Below are 23,122 nucleotides of genomic sequence, written 5' to 3'. Positions count from 1 at the left end.
ATTGTCCTTGGGAGTCCAGTTTCCTTCTTCTGGGGATGGAGGAAAAACCCTCTATTGTATTTTCCCAAAGCTGTCATGTGATACTAAAGCAATGGTGTGAGGAAGGGTTGCCTGTGTGTGTATGGTTCAAAAACTGGCCGGTGTTGGCTGGTGGCAAGGAGGACGTCAGCTATAGTGGTGGGCAGCTGGCTGAGTGGCAGGCTGGCCAGTCTGCTGAGTTTCCAGTGCCCACATGGATCCCCCCTCTCCACCTGCCTGTTCCCAGCCACCTTGCACTTTGGTTTCAGCGTTGTGTACCAGGAAACGGGAGGCGCGAAGATCCCACAGCGTTTCCCAGGACTGTGTGGGGTTGGGGTTACCTGGGGCCAGTGCCTCAGCGTCAGGAATTAAGAGCCAAGACAGGAACTGGTTTGAATGTCAGCTAAGTATTTCCCCACGGGGAGTTTGAGCAGTTAGCTTAACCTTCATGAACCAAAGTTTCCTCGTTTGCCAAGTCAGGCCCTGAAGATGCAGAGGCTCAGCCGTTGGCGTAGGGGAGGCAGGGGGATTCTGGGCTGTGGTGAGCTGGGTCATTGTGCCTTTAGGGAGATGAGGTGGATGTCAGTGGTGCCTCTTGAACCTCACAGTCAAGGGTCAAGAGAGTCCCTGAGACCATCTAGTAACATTTCCTTTACAGATGGAAGAGAAAGCGTAGGAAGAGGAGGTGCTTGCCTGGGGTCCCAGGCTGGTTATTCTGAAGCTGGGCCTCCAGTGAGGCACTGAGGAGCGCCCTCACCCACGCCCATGCTGTCTCTCAGCTGTCCTCACACCTTGCCTGCTGCCCTGAGCAGAGCCCTGGGAGTAGTGTGTGGTGTATTTATCAGGAGCCTTTTGGGGTACCTGGTGACCCCATCTAGAGTGCCCTCAAACCCCTTCAAATGGATCCTGTCTGAAGTAGGTTGGGTGTACCCTTTGCTCTGGTCTCTGCTCTCCAGAGAAGCCATGTCCTCTTTCGCCAGCCCCTCCCCACCCTCTGGCCAGCTTTGTCTCCTGGGGCCTGCACTGAGCCCCCTCAGGCCCCAGGTGTCTTGGCAGCAGGCTCTTGTCATGGTGACAAGCTCCAGCAAGTCTGAAGGGACAGACTGCTTTCATGTGGGCCTTCAGGAAGCATCCTTTGTCTCAGCAGGCCTGGGGTGTGCCCACCAGGCCTTTGGGAGATTAGGGGCTTCTGTGGCTCCCGTCTCCTAGCCACTGGTTCTCCTCTGTGCTGGTTTTAGGGCCCGCAGGCTTTTAGCATCCCCAGCCAGGGCGTTGACGTCCTTTGGGCTGGCTGGTTTTAGGAGATTCCTCTGGCAATTCTGTCATTGCTGCCCAGGTGTGTGTCTGTAACTCACGCTGAAATCCAGCTCTCCATCCTCTTCCCTCGTCCTCCCTTCTTAAGAGGTGGCTAAGGCTGTTCATCCCTTGTAGGGTTTCTAGGATTTACCTGTAGCTGGCAGGACCCCTGTTGTCCTGTGCTGTGACCCGAGAGGCGGGAAGGTTAGCCCAGTGTCCATCCCACAAGTATGAGCACACCATCTTTTTGGTTCCACTGATGCTCTTGGGCCTGAGCTTCTGCCATTAGTGAAGTGCTTTGTACTTTTTTGGTGTCCTTTCAGAAGCCAAATCCAAGTCCCTTTTCTGGTGGACACTTCTGAGTGTTGCCTGCCACGAAGCCATCCCCAGCTGGCCTGACCTTTCCCAGCTTCCTGTGTGACCAGAGCCAAGTTGCTGCTTCTCTCTGGGCCGTGGCTGTGTGCAAGCTTTGCTGCTCCGGCATGGGGACACTCACAGGGAGTCCCTCACCCTCCATACTTCCCCCAGTCACCTTTCTTCCTCCTCTGTGGGCGGGACAATGGGAAGGGCCTGTCAGCTCAGCTAGGGCGGGGTCCGGAGCCAAAAGCCAACGTCATGGATACTTTGACTTCCAGATGGTACCAAGAGGAAATATCAGTCTTTCCTCCTTTTCTCAGGACAGGTAAGAAAACTGAGGCTGGTTGGGGAGGTCACACGGGAAGTCAAGGACAGCTGGGACCCGTTTTACACTTGTTGCTTGTAAGGGTTCTTTCCACTGCTCACTGCCACCCTCTGAGAGGGACCAGAGAAGCCAGACTCTCCTAGAGTTGGGGACGTGCTTTTCTTCTCGTATGGAGGGTACTTCCAGGTAGCTTCTGCTTGCTGTGCGTGCCCATGAGCCTTGCTGGACCTGGGAGGTCCGGGAGTCCAGGCTGGCTGCCTTGTGAGGGAGGTAGTGAGAGCAGGAGGCTTCCTGGAACAGGGTTGTTGGCCCTGGGTGCCCCAGGGCCATCTCCCTCCCTCGTTCCTTCCCTCCTCTCCAGAAGGGAACTAGGCAGACAGGAATGCCATTTGTCCTGGCTCTGGGGTTAGGTGCAGCCGTGTGAAGTGAGTGTGGCACCCTCGAGAGGTGCAGCCAGATGCCGGGCTTCAGAGCAGCCGCTGACTGGACTCCTGAAGCTGTGGTGGGTCCTGTCATTCCTGCCCTGGTTCCCCTGTCTGTGCTGGCCTTCATGGTCCTCTTGGCTATTGTCCTCAGTCCCCTGCCCTGTCCAGTCTGAATGTGTGTTAATGTGCAGTGTGTGTGTGTGTGTGTGTGTGTCTGTCTGTCTGTCTGTCTGTGTGTAGAGCCACACAGCTGGGGCCTGGGTGTGCAGCAGGCTCCTGAGATGGGGTTCTGTCTGTCAACAGTCAGGAGAGAAGCAGGTTCCATGGGTGTCCTGGCAACATGGTCAGGACTGTCCCGGTGGATTGTTGAGGTGGAGGAGAGAGAGGAGTGGGAGGAGATGGTGGTATGAGGGGGAAGGGTTTAGTTCTCCTTCAGCTTCCTGGAATAGCTGGGGGAGGCAACACCTGAGGCAGGGAGACTGAGGAGCTGAAGGTTTCCTTCAGGGGAGCGGGGACCCTGGAATGGTGATCTCTAAGGTCACTCAGTTGTTGGATATGTGGCTTTGATTCTGTCAAACCGTAAGAGCTAGGTGACTTAGTCACTGTTCTGTTGCTGGGAAGAAACACTGTGATCAGTAAAGGAAAACATTTAATTGGTTGGCTTTCAGTTCGGAGCTTAGTCCATTATTATTATGGTGGGGAGCGTGGTGGCATGCATGACTCCGGAGAAGTAGGTGAGAACTTTAGATCCTGATCCATGGATAGCAGGCAGACAGACAGACAGACAGACACACACAGGTCCTGGTGTGGGCTTTTGAAACCTCAAAGCCTATGCCTAGTGACACTTCCTCCAGCAAGGCCACACCTCCTCCAGCAAGGCCACACCTCCTCATCCTTCTAATCCTCTCAAACAGGTCCACAGCCTGGTAACTAACGAGTATGTGAGCCTATGGGGGACATTCTTATCTAGTCCACCACACTGGGGCATGACAAAGACAAGGCCTCTGGAGCTCCAAGCTCTTAACGTGGCTTTTGGTGGGCACTGGTCGTGACCCCCGTGGACTTGAGGATCTGGTGAGAGTCTGCCAGCGCCTGTCATTAGCAGACTGCTTCTGCTCTGGTGCACACACCACGTCATGTGTGCAGCTGGGGCAGCGGGCTCAGCAGGGGGACTGTCCAGATCTCTTCCTGCTTTGCTGTCGTTGTCTCTGACCTTCTAGTTGGTGGAGGGGACCCTGCCCTCTTATCCCCCAAGTTTAACACCTGGGGAGGGCTGGGTGCTGATGTGGCTCACACACCAGTGTGTGAGCCTCTGTCTCAAAACCATAGGGCAATGTTTAGCAGCCTGGAGTGGAAATGTAGAAGGGGCTGGCACTTCCTTCTTTCCCAAAAGGAAGGCAGACCCGAGGAGTTCAAGGCACAGGCTGACTTCCACTGGGAACAAGTGACAGGATGGCCTGCTTTGACCTGAACCCTTCTTCCCTCTTTGTTCTTTATCAGGAGGCCTCGGACTAGGGTGTGCATGGATTCCTTGCTTCTTCCTTTCTTCCTCTTCTTTTTCTCCTCCTCCTCCTTTTTTTTTTTTTTTTTCCCGAGACAGGGTTTCTCTGCGTAGCCCTGGCTGTCCTGGAACTCACTCTGTAGCCCAGGCTGGCCTCAAACTCAGAGATTCTCCAGCCTCTGCCTCCCAAGTGCTGGGATTAAAGGCATGGGCCACCACGCCTGCCCTGCGAATTTCCTGTTTCTTAGTAGGGCTCCTCTGGGGATGGGGGAAGAAGGTTCCTCTGGCTGTGGACCTGACTGAGGAATGGTATGGAATGCTGAGCAGGGCCCTCTAAGGAGCTTATGAGTGGACGCCATAGCGGGCTGGGAAGGGTCATTCTAGCTCCATGTCCACTCGGTCACTTGCCTTCTCCGAATCTGCACTTCCTTTCTGGGAAGTGCACCCCGGTGACCCTACCCAGTGTGGGGACACAGCAGGGGTGTTCAGCACAGCTCCAGTGAGCTTCCAGGAGCCCCCTCTGGGTTAGTGGATGTCTGCAGGGGAGGCTGTTCTTGTGCGGAAATGTCCTTGTCCTTCGAGTGTCTGTGATCAGAGCCTAAGGAAAATAACTGCGATGGCTTTGATGGCCTTAGGAATGTTGGGGTGAGCAGAGAGCCCTGTTTTGGGGAAGGGAGCCCTAGTCCTGCATAGCTGGTCCTGCCTTGGCTTGTTATCCAGTGCCCATCCCCCACCTGCTGTTTGTTTGCTTGGTAAACCTTTTTTTCAGAGCTGGTACAGAGATAAATTTTCAACTCAGGCCCGGCTGGAAGTAAGGCCTTAGCCACCCACAGTCTTGGGCCTGCCTTTGCCTGCCAGGAGGGGACCTAGAACAAGTTCCCAGACTTAAGAAGCAGGGTGAGCAGGGCTGTGTGGTGTGCTTGCTGATGGAGGGAGGGTTTGTGGGGCTCCTTCTAGAGAGGGGGGTCCCTGCATGTGAGACACAGTGGTTAGCGCAGCAGAAAGAGTGGAGATGCACGCTGAGATGGGCACTGGGCAGACACCAGCGTCCCCCGGTGAATTAAGCTGCCTAGGCTCGGTGCTGACATTCCCAGCCGCCTCCACGGACTGAGAGCCTCTGGGGCTTCAGCTCCTCATCTGGGCGTCTCGGGGAGAGAGGCCACCAGTACAGTTGCCGTGGGGTAATCTCACCATGTGGTGTCCAGGAAAGGGAAGTGGCTATAATGGATGTAGCTGGCTTGAGACGCCTGCCACCGACTGAAGAGGAAGCCAAGGCTTCCTTGCTGTGAGTGCCCGCTGGAGACGGGAGACCTCTGTGCCTGGGGAGGCTGTGGAGGAGGAGAGCAGCACCCATCGAGTGCTTGCAAACCCCGCAGCAGCTGAGTCGGACCCCTAGCAGGACCTGGCTTTGCAGGAGGGTGGGCAGGATGAGAAAAGGGGTCAGAGTAGGTGGGGGCAGGGCACTCCTGGTTGGTACAGTTCAAAGAATGCCTCTCCCCCCCCCCCTCTGGTCCTCGGTGCCTGGTGTACTCACTGCAGGTGGACTCTGCCCTCCTGGCCCTGTGAGTCCAACCACGCAGTCTCTGGTTAGCAGTGACTGTGATAATGGTGAGGTGACTGATCGGCAGCAGCTTGGCCACAGGCCAGTCAGCACTGTGGGATTCTGGGGGATGGGAGTGCTGCAGATTCCACCAGGAAGGGATTGCTCCTGTCTTGGGGAGGACTTAGAATGTGGACCAAGGCTCCCCACAGCTGGAAAGCAAATGTGAGGACTTTCCTTCTGCTCTGGCTCTGGAGGGTGGGGCAGGCCAGGCTGGGTGGCGGCGGTGGGGTGTGTCTCAGCTGCAGGGTGTGTCTGGGTGGTGGGTGGTAGAGTGACTGGGTTGAGGGTGTAGGGCTGGGAGGAGGAGCTGGGCCAGCTGTGGGGCATGGCCCTGGATGCATGTGGGACTAGTGTCTAGGCCTACAGCTGCCACCACCCTGCCCTCCGCAGTCCTTGGCTAAGTGATACCATGCAGGCCTCCTCCTCAGCTCTCAGTGTCTGTGTGGCCTGGATGCCCACAGTGCTCCTGTTAGCATGCCTGTGTGTGTGAGTGTGCCGATGCATCCAGGTACACGGGAGCTCAGGTGTGTGTATCGGAAGGTGGGTGTCCCAGCGTTAGCAGGAATGTCTCAGATGGGAAATAAAATATGTGCTGGGCTGTGTGGACCTTCCCTTTCTCACCCTGAAGTGACATTACACTGGAGACTAAAAACCATGATTTCTGAAGCTCCCAGAAACCTTCATTGAAGCTCTGGGTCACCACTGCCTCATCCGTGCCTGGTGCTGTGCCTGGCACCTCATGGTATGTGACAGACAGACGGAGGGAGAAGACAGGTCATCTGCACGCTTCCAGCTCCGAGGGTGATGTCACACTGCTACTCTTTCCTGAAAGCTCTGTCCCTGCTTTTCCTTTCTGGCTTCATTCTCTTGTCCCCATCTTCCAGACCACAGATCCTGATTTGTTTTATTTTGAGACAAAGTGTCAGTGTGTTGCCCTTGCTAGCTTGAAGTTTATTATAGATCAGTCTGGCCTGGAATTTACAGAGATCCACCTGCCTCTGCCTCTGCCTCCTGAATGTTAGGATTAAAGGTGTGTGCCACTGTGCCTGGCTTCTTCTTCTTTTTTTTTTTTAAAGCTCATTTGGAGTTATTTTAAAATTTAATTAATCAATTAATTTTTGATAATTCTATTATTAATTTTTAAATTTATGTGGATGAGTGTTCTGCTGCATGAATGTCTGTGCACCAAGTACATGCCTGGTGTCTGTGGAGTCCAGAGAGGGCATCAGAGGCTCTGGAACTAAGTAACAGACAGCTGTGAGCTGCCAGGTGGTTGCTGGGACCTGAACCCGAATCTTCTGGAAGAGCAGCCAGTGCTCTTAATTGTTGAGCCATCTTTCCAGCCCCCCCCCTTTTTTTGAAATGTGTTGGTTTATAGGCTAATATTAAAAAACATAGGTTAAAAAGATCAATCAAAAGAATCCTTTGCAAAGTTCACAGGAAAGTTAAGACGTATGTTTTGATGACTGTGATATGGTTCATAATCTTGCTTGTGAGAGGTTTTTTTCCCCCCATTTGTTTGTTTGTTTATTTATTTATTTATTTATTTTGCTCTTTATTTTTAAGATAAGGTCTGGGGCTGGAGAGATGGCTCAGCAGGGTGAGAGAATTTGGAGCCCCGGCACCCATGTCGAAAGGTGGGCATGGCCAGTAGCCAGGCGTAGCTGCGTGTGTTGGAGAGTGAGTGAGGGTAGAAACAGGAGGCGAGCTGGGGCTTGCTGCCTGTCAGCCTAGTTGAAAAATGGCAGATTTCCGGTTCAGTGGGGGACTGTCTCAAGGGAATAAGGTGGAGCGTTACAGAGGAGGATAGCCAGCATCTTCTGTTCTTTTCACATCTTGATTGTGAGCATTGACATGTGCACATACCCATAAACTATACAAAACACACACCTGTACACACACACACACACACACACACACACACACACACACGTGCGTGCTAGTGCAACTTAAAAAAAAAGTCTTGAGCCAGGTGGTGGTGGTGCACCCCTTTAATAACAGCACTCAAGAGTTTAATCCCAGCACTTGAGAGGCAGAGGCAGGTGGGTCTCGAAGTTCAAGGCCAGTCTGGTCTACAGAGTGAGTTCCAGGACAGCCACGCACCATTACACAGAGAAACCTTGTCTTGAAAAAAAAACAAAACAGAACAAAACAAGTCTCTCTGTAGCTCAAGCTAGCCTCAAACTCTCAGCAATCCTCCTGCTTCAGTCTCTTGTGTGCTGAAATCACAGCTATAAATCAAAGTCACTCCACCCAGGCATCCATATCATAGAGAAGAATATAACACAACTACTTCCCCCCCCCCTCGGCAGAGGAAGGGAAACTGAGGTTCAGAGAAGTTGAGAGATTTGTATAAAGGTCACAGGCTGGTAGACAATGAAGCCAAGACTCCAGCTTGGCAAACTGCCTTCAGCCTGAGCCTTGACTGCGGCGAGCAGCCACTTGGTTCGCTTCTGTTTCGGATGGTGTTTGGGTAGAGGAAGATGAGCACATCGTGCTTTTCAGGACCTGCTGGCACACAGTGACACACCTCACCCGCCATGTATAGCTCACCCGGTCCTCGTTTGTTCTGGAAGCTCTCGGTCTCCGTCCTAGAGCCCACCCTTTCATCCAAGCCAAGTTGCTAGCCCCGTCTCCTGCTTCCATGCTCTGAACAGCTTGCTCTGTAAGAAATCTTCCACTTCCTATGGGTCCCAGGGTTGTGGAGGAGAAGCACTTTGAGGTAGGGATGTAGGGTAGAGAGTGACTTTCAACTCTAGAGCAGTGGCCACAGTTACCGTGGTATTTCCCGAAAGTGCTGGGTTGCCATGGTGTCTCTATGACGACCAGAGCATCTCATTCATTATCTCCAGCACCTTGGCAGGGAAAGCTAAGGCTGGGACTGGGAGAGTGCAGTGGAAGTCAGGCTAAGGACTAGAGGCTTCTGTGGCTGTGGTCCTTCTCAGCTCCACAGCTAAGTATCTCCTGTGGCTCTGGAACACTCCTTTTCATGGGGTCTGGGTTCAAATCTCAGCTGTGCAATGGACTAGCCGTGTGATTTTTGGAAAATGAAAGCCTCATTTTTCTCAACTGTAAATGAGGATATTGACATAGAATGTAAGGATTACATGAGATAAGGTATAAAAGGTGCTAAGCACTGTGTGATGCTCATAGTAAACACTTCACGAGTAGTGTCAGTACCAGTTGGGGTGATGATTATAATTGTAACTGTTATGATTTTATGAGGGGAACCTCTGGGCTTCTGAAGGAATGAAAGACAAACTCAAAGTCAGGAAGAAGCAGTTTTGAATCAAGATTTGGTGATTTTCATGTGACTGTTAAAGAACCTTGCCTGGGAGCTATTTATTGTATCTGGAAACATCAGGATCTGAGAACTGGGAGCTTTCATGATGGCTAGTACCTGGTCCTCACCTTTATGTGACACCCATGGCTTGGGGAGACGAAAGGAAGCAAAATTTATTTTCTAGGGTTCTTAGAAGCCAGCCAGGTGGACCGGGTTTCGGCAGATGAATGGCAGATGTAGGGATATGCACCTAATTGTTACTAGAATATGCTCTCTCTCCTCTTCTCCCCGCCCCCATGTTGTGGTGTGGGTATAGATATGTAGGCATGTGGGTGGGCACATACGGGTGAGTGCACATGTTGGGTGTGCAGGCCAGAGGCTGAAGTCTGGTTTCTTTCCTAGGTAACTTTCTACCTTCCATACTGAAGCAAGGTCTCTCCCCTGAACCCAGAACTCCCTAGTTGGCTAGTCAAACTAGAAAGACTTCTGGGGGATCTACCATCTTTGCCTCCCGGGCACTGGGATTACAGGTGGGCTGCCACGGCCACCTGACATTTGTGCAGGCGCTTATGTCATGCTCACGTAACAAGTGCCTTACCCCTGATCCATATTCCTATTCTGGGTGTACCCTTTTAAAAGAGAAGTTATGAAGGTTCCGACCATTCAAGGAAATCTCCTAATGAAAGAAAAACCAGAGAACACACATCTACTCTCTGGTTCCAGAGCTGTATTTCCCACCCTCCAGCAAGGGGTGGGAATGTTTAAGGGATAGGCCTGGGGTGAGAATGGGGTGGTTGGAAATGACTTCAGAGAGGCCATGACATTGGAATTGGGATGTGAAGGATGAGTAAGTGTCTCAAGAGGTTGGGGGAGGCATTTCTGTGGATGGGAACATCATGAGCTACCTGACTAATAGAGTGACTGGCTGGGCAAGGCTGTGGTTTATGGGAAAGAGAGCCCGGATTGCCTCAGCTGTCCTGAAGCCTTGGTGAGTCCAGAGAGAGTGCATGTTCCCCAGTTCTTTGTCCCTTGGGCCCCTGGTGCCCTCTCATGCAGAAGGTGAGAAGGACTTTCAATAGGTACTGGTGGGTGACTGGGTAGTCTGTGCAGACGCTCCCTTCCAGGGTGCCGGGAAGTCAGTGCTTTGTTTACAAGGGAGCCGGGTATTTTGCTCTCTCTGGCCTGGGAAAAGCCACAGACTCCACAGATGGGAATTCTCAGAGGAGGAGGAGGAGGAGGAGGAGGAGGAGGAGGAGGAGGAGGAGGAGGAGGGGGGGGGCCGCCACTGGACTAGGCCAGGCCCCCTACTGCATGGAACAGGCACCCCACTTCTGCACTTGCTCTCCCTCTGTGAAATCAGGGCTCGCCCCGGCTAGATTCCAGGGCTGCCAGAGAGATGAGGTCTGCAGTGCTGTGTGAACTAAGCTGTTGTCCATGCTGTGAGGGATCGTTGTGAGCATGTTAAGAGGCAGCAAGAGCAAGCACTAACAGCAGCGGACAGCTCAGCGCGGCATGCCAAGCGTGCGTCAGAGCTCCACCATTTCCACAACCCGAGACATGGTATGGAAGCGCTCGCTTGGCTTACAGATGAGGTAACTGAGGCCCGAGTAGTTAATTGTCCAAGACCCCCAGCTCCTAGATGGTGGGGCTCGATTGTATATGATGCCACCTGGCTACAGTGGTGTGTATAATCAGGAAGTTCCTTGATGTAGGACTCTGGGTCCTTGCTTGGACTTGGGCACCTGGTCTGAGTTCTCTGGAACTATTACATTTACGATAGATGTACATGTATGTATTTTTCAAAGTTAAAATTATTTTTATTTTGTATTTGAGTGTGTGGGAGTGCCACTGGGGTCTAGAAGAGAGTGTTGGATTCCCAGGAGCTGGAGTTACAGGATGTTGTGAGCTACCTAACATGGGAAGGGACTGGAATCAGGTCCTCTGGAAGAGCTTTTAACTGCCGAACTGGCTCTCCTTTATTTAAAGGACATTTTTTGCTTTCACAGTAAAACTGATAGGAAAATAGTGTTCCCTACTGTACACACAGTCTCCCCCATTACCGATGACCCCTGCTAGAGTAGTGCGGTGTTACAGCTGAGGAGCCCGTGCAGAGCCCTGATTTAAAGTGTGTGGTTTTTATATCTGAAAAATGTTGTCAGAGTCTCACCAGGTCCCTTGGCCCTGAGATGCTTGAGACCATGAACTGCATTATTAACAAGCAGAAAGGCTGTTACTGGGATAGATAGAGGCCAGTGCCACACACCTGATCTCACCACTTCCCCTTCTGTGGGGCCAGATGGATGGTATGGGCAGGGACCATCAGGGCAAACTCCACTCCCCAGCTTTGTGCTCCTGTTGGCTTGGTGTGGGGTCAGGCCTGGCCATGGCTGTGGCTGTAGATAGCGCCTATCACTGGTAAGTGAGATGCTGGGCACTCTAGCCTTCCTGCCTCTGCCAGGACACCTGCCCTTTCTCGTTCTGCTCTCTAGGACTCAGGGAGTCTTGGAAAGCATCACACACTTCTTATCTCCAGGTGGCTGCACATGCCGTTCTTTCTCCCATTCTTGGTTAGTCCTTGCTCTAGCCTGCTCAAGTACCACTAGCCCCAGGAAGCCTTCCTCCATCCTCCCAGTCTGTCTACAGAGGTTAAATGCCTCTAACCTCTTCCAGATACCATGTTCCTTTTCCACCACCCACGCTTGCTTACTCCCTGGCATTCAGAGGTCTGCTTTGGATAGGCAGCCTCTTTCCCAGCTGCAGGTAGTGCAGAATGCCAGAGATAGAAGAGCCCCCAAGCCTCCTCTAACAGGCAGGAAACCCAGAGAGGGACAAGGTGTACGCTCAGGATCACGGTGCATCATAGCACAGAGGGGACCAACTCCTCTATTCATGACAGAAGAGCAGAACATGAAAATCACCAGCGATACCAGTGTGTGTGTGTGTGTGTGTGTGTGTGTGTGTGTGTGTGTTTAGTATCAGTTTCTGTTCTGTACATAAAAATATTTAGCAAAAATAAAGACATTCATTCAGATTGTCTCAGTAGTATATGTGGTCAGGGGCTGGGGAGATAGCTCAGCCAGTGAAGTAAGCCTTGTGAGCGTGAGTATCTGAGTTCCCTCCTAACGAACGATACATGGGGAGGGGCGGTGTGTGCACGCGTGTGCACACACACGTGTGTGTGTGCGTGTGTGCGTGCGTGTGTGTGTGTGTGTGTGTGTGTGTGTGTGTGTGTTTGAAATCCCAGCACTGGGGAGGTGGAAACAGGTACGTCCTTGGGTTCACTGGCCAGACAGCATAGACTGCTTGGTGAGTTCCAGCCCAGTATGAGATCTTTATCTCAGAAAAAGGTAGACAGTATCTGGGAATGACACCTGAGGTCCGCTGGCTTTTACACACTTACACACACACACACTGGCAGATGTTGTCAATATCCTTCATCACGTTAGGCGTTCTGGTTTGTTTGGAGACAGGGCCAAGCTGTGTAGCTCTGCCTGCCCTGACCTCACTACACCCAGAAAGTTGGTCTCAAACTTGTGGTCATCCTGCCCCATTCTCTTGGGTGCTAAGACAGCATGTGCCACCATGCCTGGCTTGCATCACGATTTCTAGAGAATACCCCCCGGGGTTGGGGATTTAGCTCAGTGGTAGAGTGCTTGCCTAGCAAGTACAAGGCCCTGGGTTCGGTCCTCAGCTCTGGAAAATTAAAAAAAAAATTAATTAAATAAATAAAAAAAAAAGAATATCCCCATGTAGGACACTTGCCTTTTTAAGCTGCACTGGGATTTGGATTCTTATAGAGAAATCTTTTTTAAAAAAAAATATTTATTTAGCTCATCAGTGGTGGCTCACACCTTTAATCCTAGCACTTGGGAGGCAGAGGCAGGCGGATTTCTGTGAGTATGAGGACAGCCAAGGATACATAGAGGAACCCTGTCTCCAAAAACAAAACAAAACAAAATTAAAAAAAGCCGTTCTGTGTTTGTATAATGGTGTGTGTGTATGCTAGTGTGTGGGAAAGCAGGCTTGTGCATGCCAGAGCATGGTTGTGGAGGTCAGAGAACTTTCTGGAGCTGGTTCTCATCTTCCATCTTGCTTTCCTTCCTTGAGGCAGGTGTCTGGTTGTTGCTGTGGCTTCGCAGCATGCTCTTGGCTAGCTGGCACCCGGCTTCTTGGGGCCCCTGCTGCCGCACCCCCTCCCTCACCGCACGAGTGCTGGGATGAGGCTCGATTACCAAGCACTTTGACCTGCTGAGCCATTTCCCCAGCCCCCTCATGGACTTTTAAGTGTGTATACAAAATACGGGCTTCATATACCTGTATATTCGATTCTGTTCTTGAAAAAAATTGTACATGATTTATTTAATTTTTAAATTTATTATGCATGTGGGCATTTTGCCTGTATGTATGCCTTTGTACCACATGCCTACCTGGTGCCCACAGAGAGGCCAGAAAAGGGCATTGGACCCCTGGAACTGAAGTTACAGATGGTTGTGAGCCGCCGTGTGGGTGCTGGGACTCGAACACTGGTCCTCTGGGAGAGCGGCCAGTGCACCGAGCCGTCTCTCCAGCCCTGGTACTTATTTTATTTGTCCTCTTTTTCCTTCCCCCATCCCCCACTCCATCTTGCTTCTTCCATGGGGACATCTGTAATGCTTCTGCAGTGATCACATCTTGCTGTCTGTCATATGGTCCCCATGCTGAGCACATCAGAGAGTCTTGGGCCTAGGAGGAGATTAGCGATCTTTACCCATAAGGCCAACCCCCAGATTCCCAGTTCTCCATCTGGTGCCTCAGCCCAGTCTGTCTCACTTCCGAGACGGCTGACCCACATGGAGAGCTTTCTAGTCTGCAGGGTGCCCTGTGGGAAGGTGCTTCTTGGTTTGGTGGTTTTCATGTACTGGGGGCTGGAGGGTGGTGTGTAGGCCGCTGTTGGTTACATGGGAATTGGAGCCTTTATACTGTATGTGTGGTCTCTGCTTACTCTTTCCAGACAGAGATGGGTATTCTGGCTTGGGCCCCTTGGTGGGGCTCAGGCGGGAAAGAGCTAGAATCTAGAGTTCTGTCTGTCTGGGTGGATAAGGCTCAGTGTAGAGGAAGTCCTTACCTGCCCCATTTGGTCACCTGGTACCCGAGGTCGCCAAGCATGTACCCGAGGAAGTGAGATTCGTGGTTGCATCTGGGGAGATGCTCACCACCCCTGTTTCTGAGTGTCCCTGCATCATACCCCTCCGACACATTTGTTCCGTCAATCCTCACCGCAGCCCAGCGTGGAAGGAACCTCACAGGGTGAGTTCCCTGATGCTTCAGCGGTGGTGACTACCCACAGGCTTCTGTACACAGCTCTGGGTTGGAGTCCTGCTCTGGCTGCTTCTGTTGGTGACTGAGATTGCTGGGGTCACTTAGAGGAAAGGTCGGCAGAGGGAAGGAAAAACAGAAGGTAGGAAGCAGGAGGCGAGTGGACAGGAGGATGTGCTGTTTGGTCCTGATGCAGATACTCTCTCTCCTCCCAGGCCTTGCCACTGTTCTCTGTCACATTTTGTTTCTGGATTTTTTTTTTTTTAAAGATACTGTGTGTGTGTGTGTGTGTGTGTGTGTGTGTGTGTGTGTGTGTGTGTGTGTTTTGCCTGCATGTATGTATGTGTACTGTGAACATGCCCGGTGCCTGTGGAAGTCATTGAATTCCCTGGAACTGGAGCAGCTGCAGGTAATGGTGAGCCTCCATGTAGGTGGTGGGGACTGAATCCGGGTCCTCTGCAAGAACAGCCAGTACTTTTAACCTGAGTACTGAAGTTATTCTGAGCCATCTCTCCAGCTCTGCTTCTGGATTTTTCTTGGCCTAGCTTGGCCTAATAATAATGAAAACCAGCAGCTGCCATTGGTGGAGGCTTCTTTAAGTACACTCCTAGTGATTTCTGTACGTTGTTGGCCCTCATTTTCCAGCTCCTGACGGTATGGTTACCTTTGCTGTTTGCGTCTTTTCACACACGGGGAGACTGAGGCTCACAGAGATGAAAGAGTGTCAGGTTGGGAGGCAGCTCTTGAACATGAACCCACCTTGTCAGGACCCGTGTCGCTGTGGCAGCTGGCTCTCAAAGCCCTCCTCTGACTCTCTGCTTTTCTCCCCAGCTCCCCAGCCTTCACCCTGCGGGTACAACTCAAGAGAGCGGCATGCGGCACCCCCTGGCTGGCCCACCGTCTTCTGACCTGCTGTTGACCACCCCCAGGAGGCCCTGACGCCCTGGGGCACTTCCGCTCTGCACAGGACCACGCTGGGGTTTGCCATGGTGACATAAAGGGGTATAGAGGAAGGAAGGAGCAAGACCAGCCTGTAGACTGTGCCCCTGGCTGGGAGACAGGGCCAGGGGCCCCCATCCTTCTCTCCGCTGCCCTTTGAACGTCTTACTTCTAAGTGTCTGAATTTCTCGGTCAGTGGACAGCTCTTGGGCCTCCTGTGTGAGGCCTTGCGGGGGCCAGGCCAGGCTGGGCCTCTGCGGGTTGAGGTCTTGGGGGCCAGGATGCCTGCCCTGGCGTGCCTCCGAAGGCTGTGTCGGCACATGTCCCCACAGGCTGTCCTTTTCCTGCTGTTTGCCTTCTGCCTGTTCAGCGTCTTTGTCTCTGCCTACTACCTATACGGTTGGAAGCGGAGCCTTGAGCCCTCGGCAGATGCCTCGGAGTCTGACTGTGGGGACCCTCCACCCGTGGCCCCCAGCCGTCTCCTGCCCATCAAGCCTGTGCAGGCGGTTGCCCCTTCCCGAACAGACCCCCTGGTGCTGGTCTTTGTGGAGAGCCTCTATTCGCAGCTGGGCCAGGAGGTAGTGGCAATCCTGGAATCTAGCCGCTTCAAGTACCGAACAGAGATTGCCCCCGGAAAGGGGGACATGCCCACACTCACTGACAAGGGCCGTGGCCGCTTTGCCCTCATCATCTATGAGAACATCCTCAAGTATGTCAACCTGGATGCCTGGAACCGGGAGCTGCTGGACAAGTACTGTGTGGCCTACGGCGTGGGCATCATTGGCTTCTTCAAGGTATTCAGGGAGCAGGTTTCTGAGCGGTTCCCGGCACTGTCTCTATACTTGTTAGCCAAGCACCTTCCAGCTGGCATTGTAAAATGAGGGCAGTGGTAGCGCTAGGCTCCCAGGCTTCCAATGAAGGTCAAGTGGGTCCCCTGCTTCTTGCTGGCGAATGCTTAATAAGTATTTGGAGGTGTTGTCTACTCCACATGGGCTCAGGGCACAGCAGGCACTTGCCTGAAGGAGCCTTGGGGTTGGGTGCAAGGTAGGAAAAGAGCTAGGGACTCTGAACCCTGCCCCGGCAGTCATCTCAGATGAGCAAGTGCAGGCGCAAGAGGGTTAGGCCGGGCGGTGGTGGCGCACGCTTTTAATCCCAGCACTGGGGAGGCAGAGCCAGGCGGATCTCTGTGAGTTCGAGGCCAGCCTGGTCTACAGAGTGAGATCCAGGACAGGCACCAAAGCTACACAGAGAAACCCTGTCTCAAAAAACCAAAAAAGCAAAACCAAACCAAACCAAGAGGGTTGTTACTCATCTGAAGCAGGTTGGCTTTCCATTGTCTTCCTCCTGGAGATCGATAGTGGGGGTGGGGTGAAGTTTGGCTTCCCAAACCAGAGCCATTTTGCGATAGAAGAAAGGAGAAAGAAATCCCAGTTTGCAGGTGGGGAGCTGCTCTGGGCTTTGTGGCGTTCCCAGAACCACCCCTGGGATGGGGGTGGGGAGTCGTCATTGCTTAAAGCTTGTTATGGAAGGTCTGCCCTTGAGGGGGCAGGGACAGTGGATATGTGGTCATGAAAGGTGAATGCAGGCCCCAGCTGGGGACTTGACTTGGGGGCCTGGGGCTATTTGTTTCCTGGATGCTTCCAGTGTGCTGGGCCCTTGCTAAGTACCAGCGCACAATCCCCTGCTCTCACAGAGCTGACGTTTTAGCAGAGTGGGGATGGAGTGGGCCACTGGAAACAGGGCCAGTGGCCGCTGTGAGAGATGTAAAATGAAGGGGAGCAGAGACAGCTGTTCGAGAGTGGGTGGGGGGCCAGTCCTGGACTCTGTGGTCAGCCGGGAAAGTTTTCGCCTGTGAGGGGGCTGAGGAGGGCACAGGGCTACTGCATAGAGCAAGAAGGTGCCGGGTCCCAAGCCTCCTCCGCGCACATTGTTCCTTTGTTCCGTGCTGGGAGGGGCTCTTTAGCCCCGGCTTCCCACAGGCTGCTCTTTCACGGCGCTAATACAGCAGGAGGGAGGCTCTGCCACTGGAAAGGGAGAGCGAGTCAAAAAACCAAAGGCCCTTAGAAATCCTGCGGTGGGGCGGCCGGTGTGATTTGTCTCTCAGCCAGCTTGATCTCTTTCACAGAGCACCCTCTGGGGAACACTGGCCTGGTTTATGGCTTCACAGCAGCAGAAAGTTAGGCTGGCTCCATTGTCTCTGTGCTTTTTTCTTTTCTCCTCTACTCTCTACCCTTTCCTGGCATGCACTTCATTAAGGAGGTAGATTCAGAGCCTCAGGCCTGAGAATCATCGGAACGGTGGACGTTTATTGAGAGCTCCTTCAGTGCGGGTGCTGCTCGCCTGCTTCACAAATTAACTTACTTCACACTAATAAGTCATTTTCCAAGGCAGGCAGAGGGTATGGCGATTTAAGAGAGGGGAAACTGAGGCCGAGAGAGGTTAAGAAGTCTATCCAGTGCTTGGTGGTAGTGGCGCACGCCTTTAATCTCGGCACTCGGAAGTCAAAACCAGGTGGATCTCTGAGTTCAAGGACAGCCTGGGCTATACAGAGAAACTCCTTCTTGAAAAACAAACAAACAAACAAACAAACAAACAAAAACCAAGACAGCAACAACAACAAAAAGAAATGTTTCCAAGCTCACACCCCTACCAAGCATCATCTGGGATTCAAGTCCAGAAGCCCTGAGCCATAGGCCTGGTCTTTCTAAGGTTTGAGGAGTCTCGGAGCTGACTGTTCTTTACTTAATGGACGTCAGTGTCCGACTCCTCTAGGCCTGGGGGGGCGTGGACATTAAGCTTAGTTAAAACATCAGAGCTCGGATCCTGTGTAACCTCAACTCCTTGCGTACAGTGACCATGAGGCCCATTAAGAGCAGGGACATGCTTACGGTCTCACTGGGGTCAGTGGCCTCACGGCGGTCAGTGGCGAACACAGCCCTCCCTACGCTAAGTCAGGACTCCTGGATCTGAGCTGAGGCTTGTGACTGTTCGGTTAGAATGCCGCCCCCTGGTGGTCGAGGCACGCCACTGCTCTTCTGCAAAGGCTGCCTTCCGTGCCGTGCCTTGGACTTGGTCGACTCAAGTGCCGTGCCAGGGCTCAAGTTCCGCCCCTTTCAGACTGTCAAGGCAGGGTGAGGTCACGAGCTGAAAAGTCCAGACCCTGGGTCAAATCTTTATGAAACTTAGAAGCAATGTGACCTGGGCCAGGATGTTCAACCAGTGAGACTAGTTACAGTTCCTGCCTCTAGACCATGCTAGAAGTGTGAGAGTTGAGGGATGTCCGAGGACCGGGCCCGCACCTGGAGTCACTCCATCAGTGGCAGCTGGGGTGCCGGGTCCACTCCAAGTTCAGCAAACACAGCAGTTGTACTTGGTCCGTGGCTCTGACGCTGTGGCCCTGAGAAGTCCTTGAGGTGGGGTCGGGTCCTCACCTGTGCCGTTCCTAACACCGTCCCACCTCAGCCTCGCAGAGTCCGCGTCTGAATGCACTCGGAGGGCCGGCGAAGGCCACCCGACTTTCCAGTGCCCAGCATGCTGCCCTGCATGCTCTGACACATAGAGGAGGCACTTTGTTTTCAGATAACGTGACTCAAAAATCAAGTGGCTTTACCAGAGTGACATCGTATGCCACCCAGCCAAGATTTGACAACCCGGCGTATTGCTTCTAACTGGGTGACCTCTGAAGACCGCACAGGAACAAACTGACCAGAGCCCCACAGAAGGGATGTGGGGCTCCTCCGGGCGGCTTGACCGTTCATAAGGAAGTCTGTGCTAGGCCTCCATATCCCAGTCCCTGCTCAGGCTCTTCCTTAAGTCAGGGTGACCCCTGTCTCCTTGGTGCTGAGGAGTAAGAAGGACCCTGTGGCAGGGCTAGCCTCTCCAGTGCCTGGGCCCTCTGTTCTCTTCCCTGGCTAAATCCTGTCATGGCTGCCTATGATAGCAGCTATCCTGGCCTGACGTCTTCCTCACAGCAAGCTCAGGGCCAGGACTTTGAAATGGGATCCCTGAGCTCCAGTGCCTAGCGGGTTCCCAGGCCTCAGCAGTGGTAGACAGGGCCTGATGTGTCGTGGGCCCCTTCATAGGTCACACTCTGTGTCAGTGCTGGCTTAGGGTGGTGGGGAGCAGGGAGCCGGAGGAGGGTGTCTCTGAAGATGGTTCTCAGTCTCTTGCACCTCAGCATCGAGGCTGGCTCAGGATGGGGACTTGGCAGGCGCTCCCTGCATTTGGAGATCCAGAGTGGCTCCTTATCCCAGTTTACAAAGCCAGGCCCCTGCAGAGGCTTGTGGGAAGGAGAAAAGGCCCGGCTGTTAAGATTAGTAAACAGCTTCCTCCGGGCCGGCTCAGCTCTGCACCCGGCAGGGCTTGGACTAAAACCTACCATCTGCTTTCTGTTCAGCACGGGCCCAGGCATGGTGCTCCCCAGGGCAGCCCCACAGGTATCCTGTGGGTGACCCGCCTTGCTTCTCCAGATGCAAACGGGAACCTGTGCCCTCATTCCGAATCCTTGGGTAGAGTCTTTGACAGCTCCAGGGACCTGTGGGGCTGGCCCCCAGTGGCCTTTCTGCTCTTGTCCTTTCTTGATCATTCTCTGGCTCCTTGCTGTTTCTTGGTCATGCTGTGCTCTCTCCTGCCTCAGGGCCTTTTCACTGGCTATTCTTAGGACTTGACCTCTGCCTCCTCCTAGTTGATCACTCATTCTGTAACAAGCTCCAAAGGCCCTTTCTCCAGGAGCCTCCCGAGGCAGCTGACTGCCCAGCATGTGCTGGTCTGCAGCTGTGACCTTTCCCATGTAGGTATACCATGTTTTGTTCTTATGTGGTTTTGATGGCTGTCTCTCCTTCCTGCTTGACTCAAGGGGAGGGTCACATCTGCTTTTCTCACTTTACACAGTTTCCTGTCTGTCTTTTTCTCACTCTATCTCATTAAATACTTACTACAATGTCTGGTACAGTGAGTCGCTGCAGACTGATAAATTAGCCCTGGGACCCACAGCTATCAGGTGCTAGGTACCAACAGCCATCTGTCCCTCTTTCATTCTTAAAAATAGTTACTCATCAAATGACTGTGTGTCCCTGCTGGGTGTCCGGGATCCAAAGTAAGAAATAGAGCCTTGCTTTCAAGTAGGCCCAGGCTGGTAGGAGGGAGGCTCTGAACCCAGTGCAGTGGCCGAGGCTTTGCCAGGACCCCAGGGAGGCCATTGCAAGAAGCAGGTGTATGTGTTTGGTTTTGAAGGATGAACAGGAGTTTCCCAGTCCCGGAAGAGATGATAGAGCCAGTGTAGGAACAAGGACCAATGTACTCTATCTAGAGCCAGATGTCTGGAAGTGTGAGGGGACATGGCAGAGTGGGGAGACCAGGGAGGAGGGGACATGGCAGAGTGGGGAGACCAGGGAGGAGGAGATGAGTGCAGGGAATGGGGGCAGCAGCAAGTGGGGGGGAGGTAAAGATTGTATCCCTGTCAGTGGTGGCTAGTGGGCAAGAGGGCTGCCTTTCTGTGTAGGAGGGTGGTGTGTGTGTGTGTGTGTTGTCTGTCTGTCTCTCTGTGTGTATGTACGTGTGTCTGTCTGTCTGTCTCTCTGTGTGTATGTACGTGTGTCTGTCTGTGTCTCTGTGTATCTGTCTGTATGCATGTGTGCGACTATCTGTATATGTCTGTATGTGCATGTTTGTGAGCATGTGTTTGTCTGTGTCTATGTGGATCTGTGCCTGTGTATAGTTGCGTGTGTACACACATGTGCTGTGTGTGTGTGTGTATTCAGTGAGGGATACAGTAGCTCTGGTGAAGCGGTAAATGTTGTTGGCGTTACTGATCTCCACTGTGCCTGACAGCTGTTCTCCTACCCCAACTGCTGTAGGCCAATGAGAACAGCCTGCTGAGTGCACAGCTCAAAGGCTTCCCTCTTTTCCTGCATTCGAACCTGGGCCTGAAGGACTGCAGCATCAACCCCAAGTCCCCACTGCTCTATGTGACGCGGCCCAGTGAGGTGGAGAAAGGCGTGCTGCCCGGAGAGGACTGGACGGTCTTCCAGTCCAACCACTCTACCTATGAGCCAGTGCTGCTGGCCAAGACGCGCTCCTCCGAGTCCATCCCGCACCTGGGTGCAGATGCGGGCCTGCATGCCGCCCTGCATGCTACCGTGGTGCAGGACCTGGGCCTCCACGACGGCATCCAGCGTGTGCTGTTTGGCAACAACCTCAACTTTTGGCTGCATAAGCTGGTCTTCGTGGATGCTGTGTCCTTCCTCACAGGGAAGCGCCTCTCACTGCCTTTGGACCGATACATCCTGGTGGATATCGATGACATCTTTGTGGGCAAGGAGGGCACACGCATGAAGGTGGAGGATGTGAAGGTAAGGAGAGTCTCGGGATACCTCATCGGGCCACACCCCATCTGTGTCTCCTTAGATGGTATCTGCAGACCCATTGCCCCCCCCCCCCTTCAGCCATTTGCTGTCTTGCTCTGTGCAAGAGGCATCTATGAAGTGTTAAATACGGAGAGATTTTGCATGTGTGTTCTGGAGCTCAGGAGGAAGAGACCCAGGCAGAAATAAAAAGGATCTGGCCAGGGTTGTAATCTGTCTCTTAACCTAGATGTGATTTTAACTCTTTGAAAATGTCATTATCAGAGCTCCCAAAGATTCTTCGGAATAAGATCCCAAGTCACATGCACAGCATGTTTTAACAGCTGTGGATGGATAATGGGATGCTCACGTTGAATTCTGGAACCATTTACCGAATTGTTTGTGGAAGCTTCTTGCAAACACGGGGTTGCATCCACACGTGAGCTGTCAAGAAAGAAGCCTGCCCGAGGACAGGCTTACGATGCAGTTGTCCGTCCGTTAGTCATCGGTCACTGGAGCCTCTGCGGAGGAGCCAGCGTGCTGGAACGAGGGCATCAGTGTGGGTTGCCACCACAGAGGGCCAGCACAACAATAAAGCAGATGGAGACAAAACAGGGGATTAAGTCCCCAGAGCTGCTGCCTGCTGACGGGGTGTCCCCTCTCCGGAGATTAACAGGGCTAGAGATGTATTAGCACCAGACACAGACCTCTTTGATGCCGCAAGAGGCTTTGGGCTGTGGCAGGCGCTCTTCCCTGAGCGGTGCAGACACATTGGCGTTGTCTTCCTGAACTTGAAACCTCTGACAGGGCTGGCCCACGGTCTAGAAGGAAGGTTCCACGGGGTTGTGGCCTTGTCCTGCTCAGAAGTGAACTCTGCAGAGAGGAGCATGGGGATTGGTGGCTCTGACTAGGTGACTTGGGAAGTCTCATCCCATCACTGAAGGGAGGGGGAGTGCCAGGGAGGGGCTCAGGCTGTTTGCTAGGCATACACAGTGGTGCCTGCCTGGGGTGGGAAGCGCATGTCCACATGGTCAGGCTCCTCCCTCCCCTGCTTGCCACAGCAGACCTAGGCAGTGTTGATCCGCTTTTATGCACAGTGCTACTCCTGACACTTGAGTTTTCAAACGTTCCTCTGTTGGAGATTTTAAGCCCACTCCAAGTTGAGCCTTCCCGCCAACATCTTCCTGCAGTGCTGTGACCCACCCCAGCAGAACAGATGACCCTGCTGCTTGCTTGGTCACTCTTCCGGTGGCTCAAGCTTCTGTCCTTTGCAGTCTAGGTCCTCACTGCATGAGCAAGGGAATACCCGAGAGACTGGTCCAGGGCGAGGCCTCTAGCTACCCAGGCTCACCATGTCCTTTGTGAGCCATTGATCCAGGGTTGCATACTGTAGCCCAGGCTAGTCTGAACTTCATTATCCTCAGCTTCCTGAATACTCTGCCTAGCTTTTACCATCCCACCCTTGTTGTTTTCTTTTGGATACAGTCTCATGTAGCCCAGGTTGGCCTTGAACTCTTGATCCTCCATCCCTTTCTTCCTGAATACTGGGGTTATAGACATGTGTTACCAGGCCTGACTCCTCTTCCCTATTTCTGAAGAGGAGGCAGTGCAGCCGCAAAGAGCCCTGCCTGTGGGAGACAAATCAAGACCCCTGTCTTCCATGCACCAGCTCAGGCCAGAGTGCAGGTGCTTCTCTGGCCGTCCTCCTTCCTGAGCCGGGGGAAAGGGGAAGCAGTTTC

General features: G+C 53.1%; 1 protein-coding gene across 6 annotated transcripts in view; it reads left to right on the top strand.

The window, feature by feature from the left end:
* The window catches only part of Ndst1 (N-deacetylase and N-sulfotransferase 1), a 60,615-nt gene that overhangs the window by 17,397 nt on the left and 20,096 nt on the right, over nucleotides 1–23,122 (top strand). For 4 of the 6 annotated variants that reach the window (XM_028890138.2, XM_028890139.2, XM_028890140.2 and 1 more), the window contains exons 2-3: nucleotides 14,935–15,836; nucleotides 20,898–21,392. In XM_028890138.2, coding sequence (XP_028745971.1) covers nucleotides 15,324–15,836; nucleotides 20,898–21,392 — 1,008 coding nt within the window. In that variant the 5' untranslated portion in view covers nucleotides 14,935–15,323. Of the gene's footprint in view, nucleotides 1–1,875; nucleotides 1,997–4,295; nucleotides 4,820–14,934; nucleotides 15,837–20,897; nucleotides 21,393–23,122 lie in introns of those variants that run through there. The other 2 variants (XM_037197160.1, XM_037197162.1) reach the window with 2 other exon arrangements.

Source organism: Peromyscus leucopus, chromosome 19 (assembly GCF_004664715.2).
Source record: "Peromyscus leucopus breed LL Stock chromosome 19, UCI_PerLeu_2.1, whole genome shotgun sequence".
In the NCBI taxonomy this organism is placed as follows: Eukaryota; Metazoa; Chordata; class Mammalia; order Rodentia; family Cricetidae; genus Peromyscus; species Peromyscus leucopus.
Note: the sequence above shows the minus strand (reverse complement) of the source record. Positions and strands in the feature narration are given on the sequence as shown.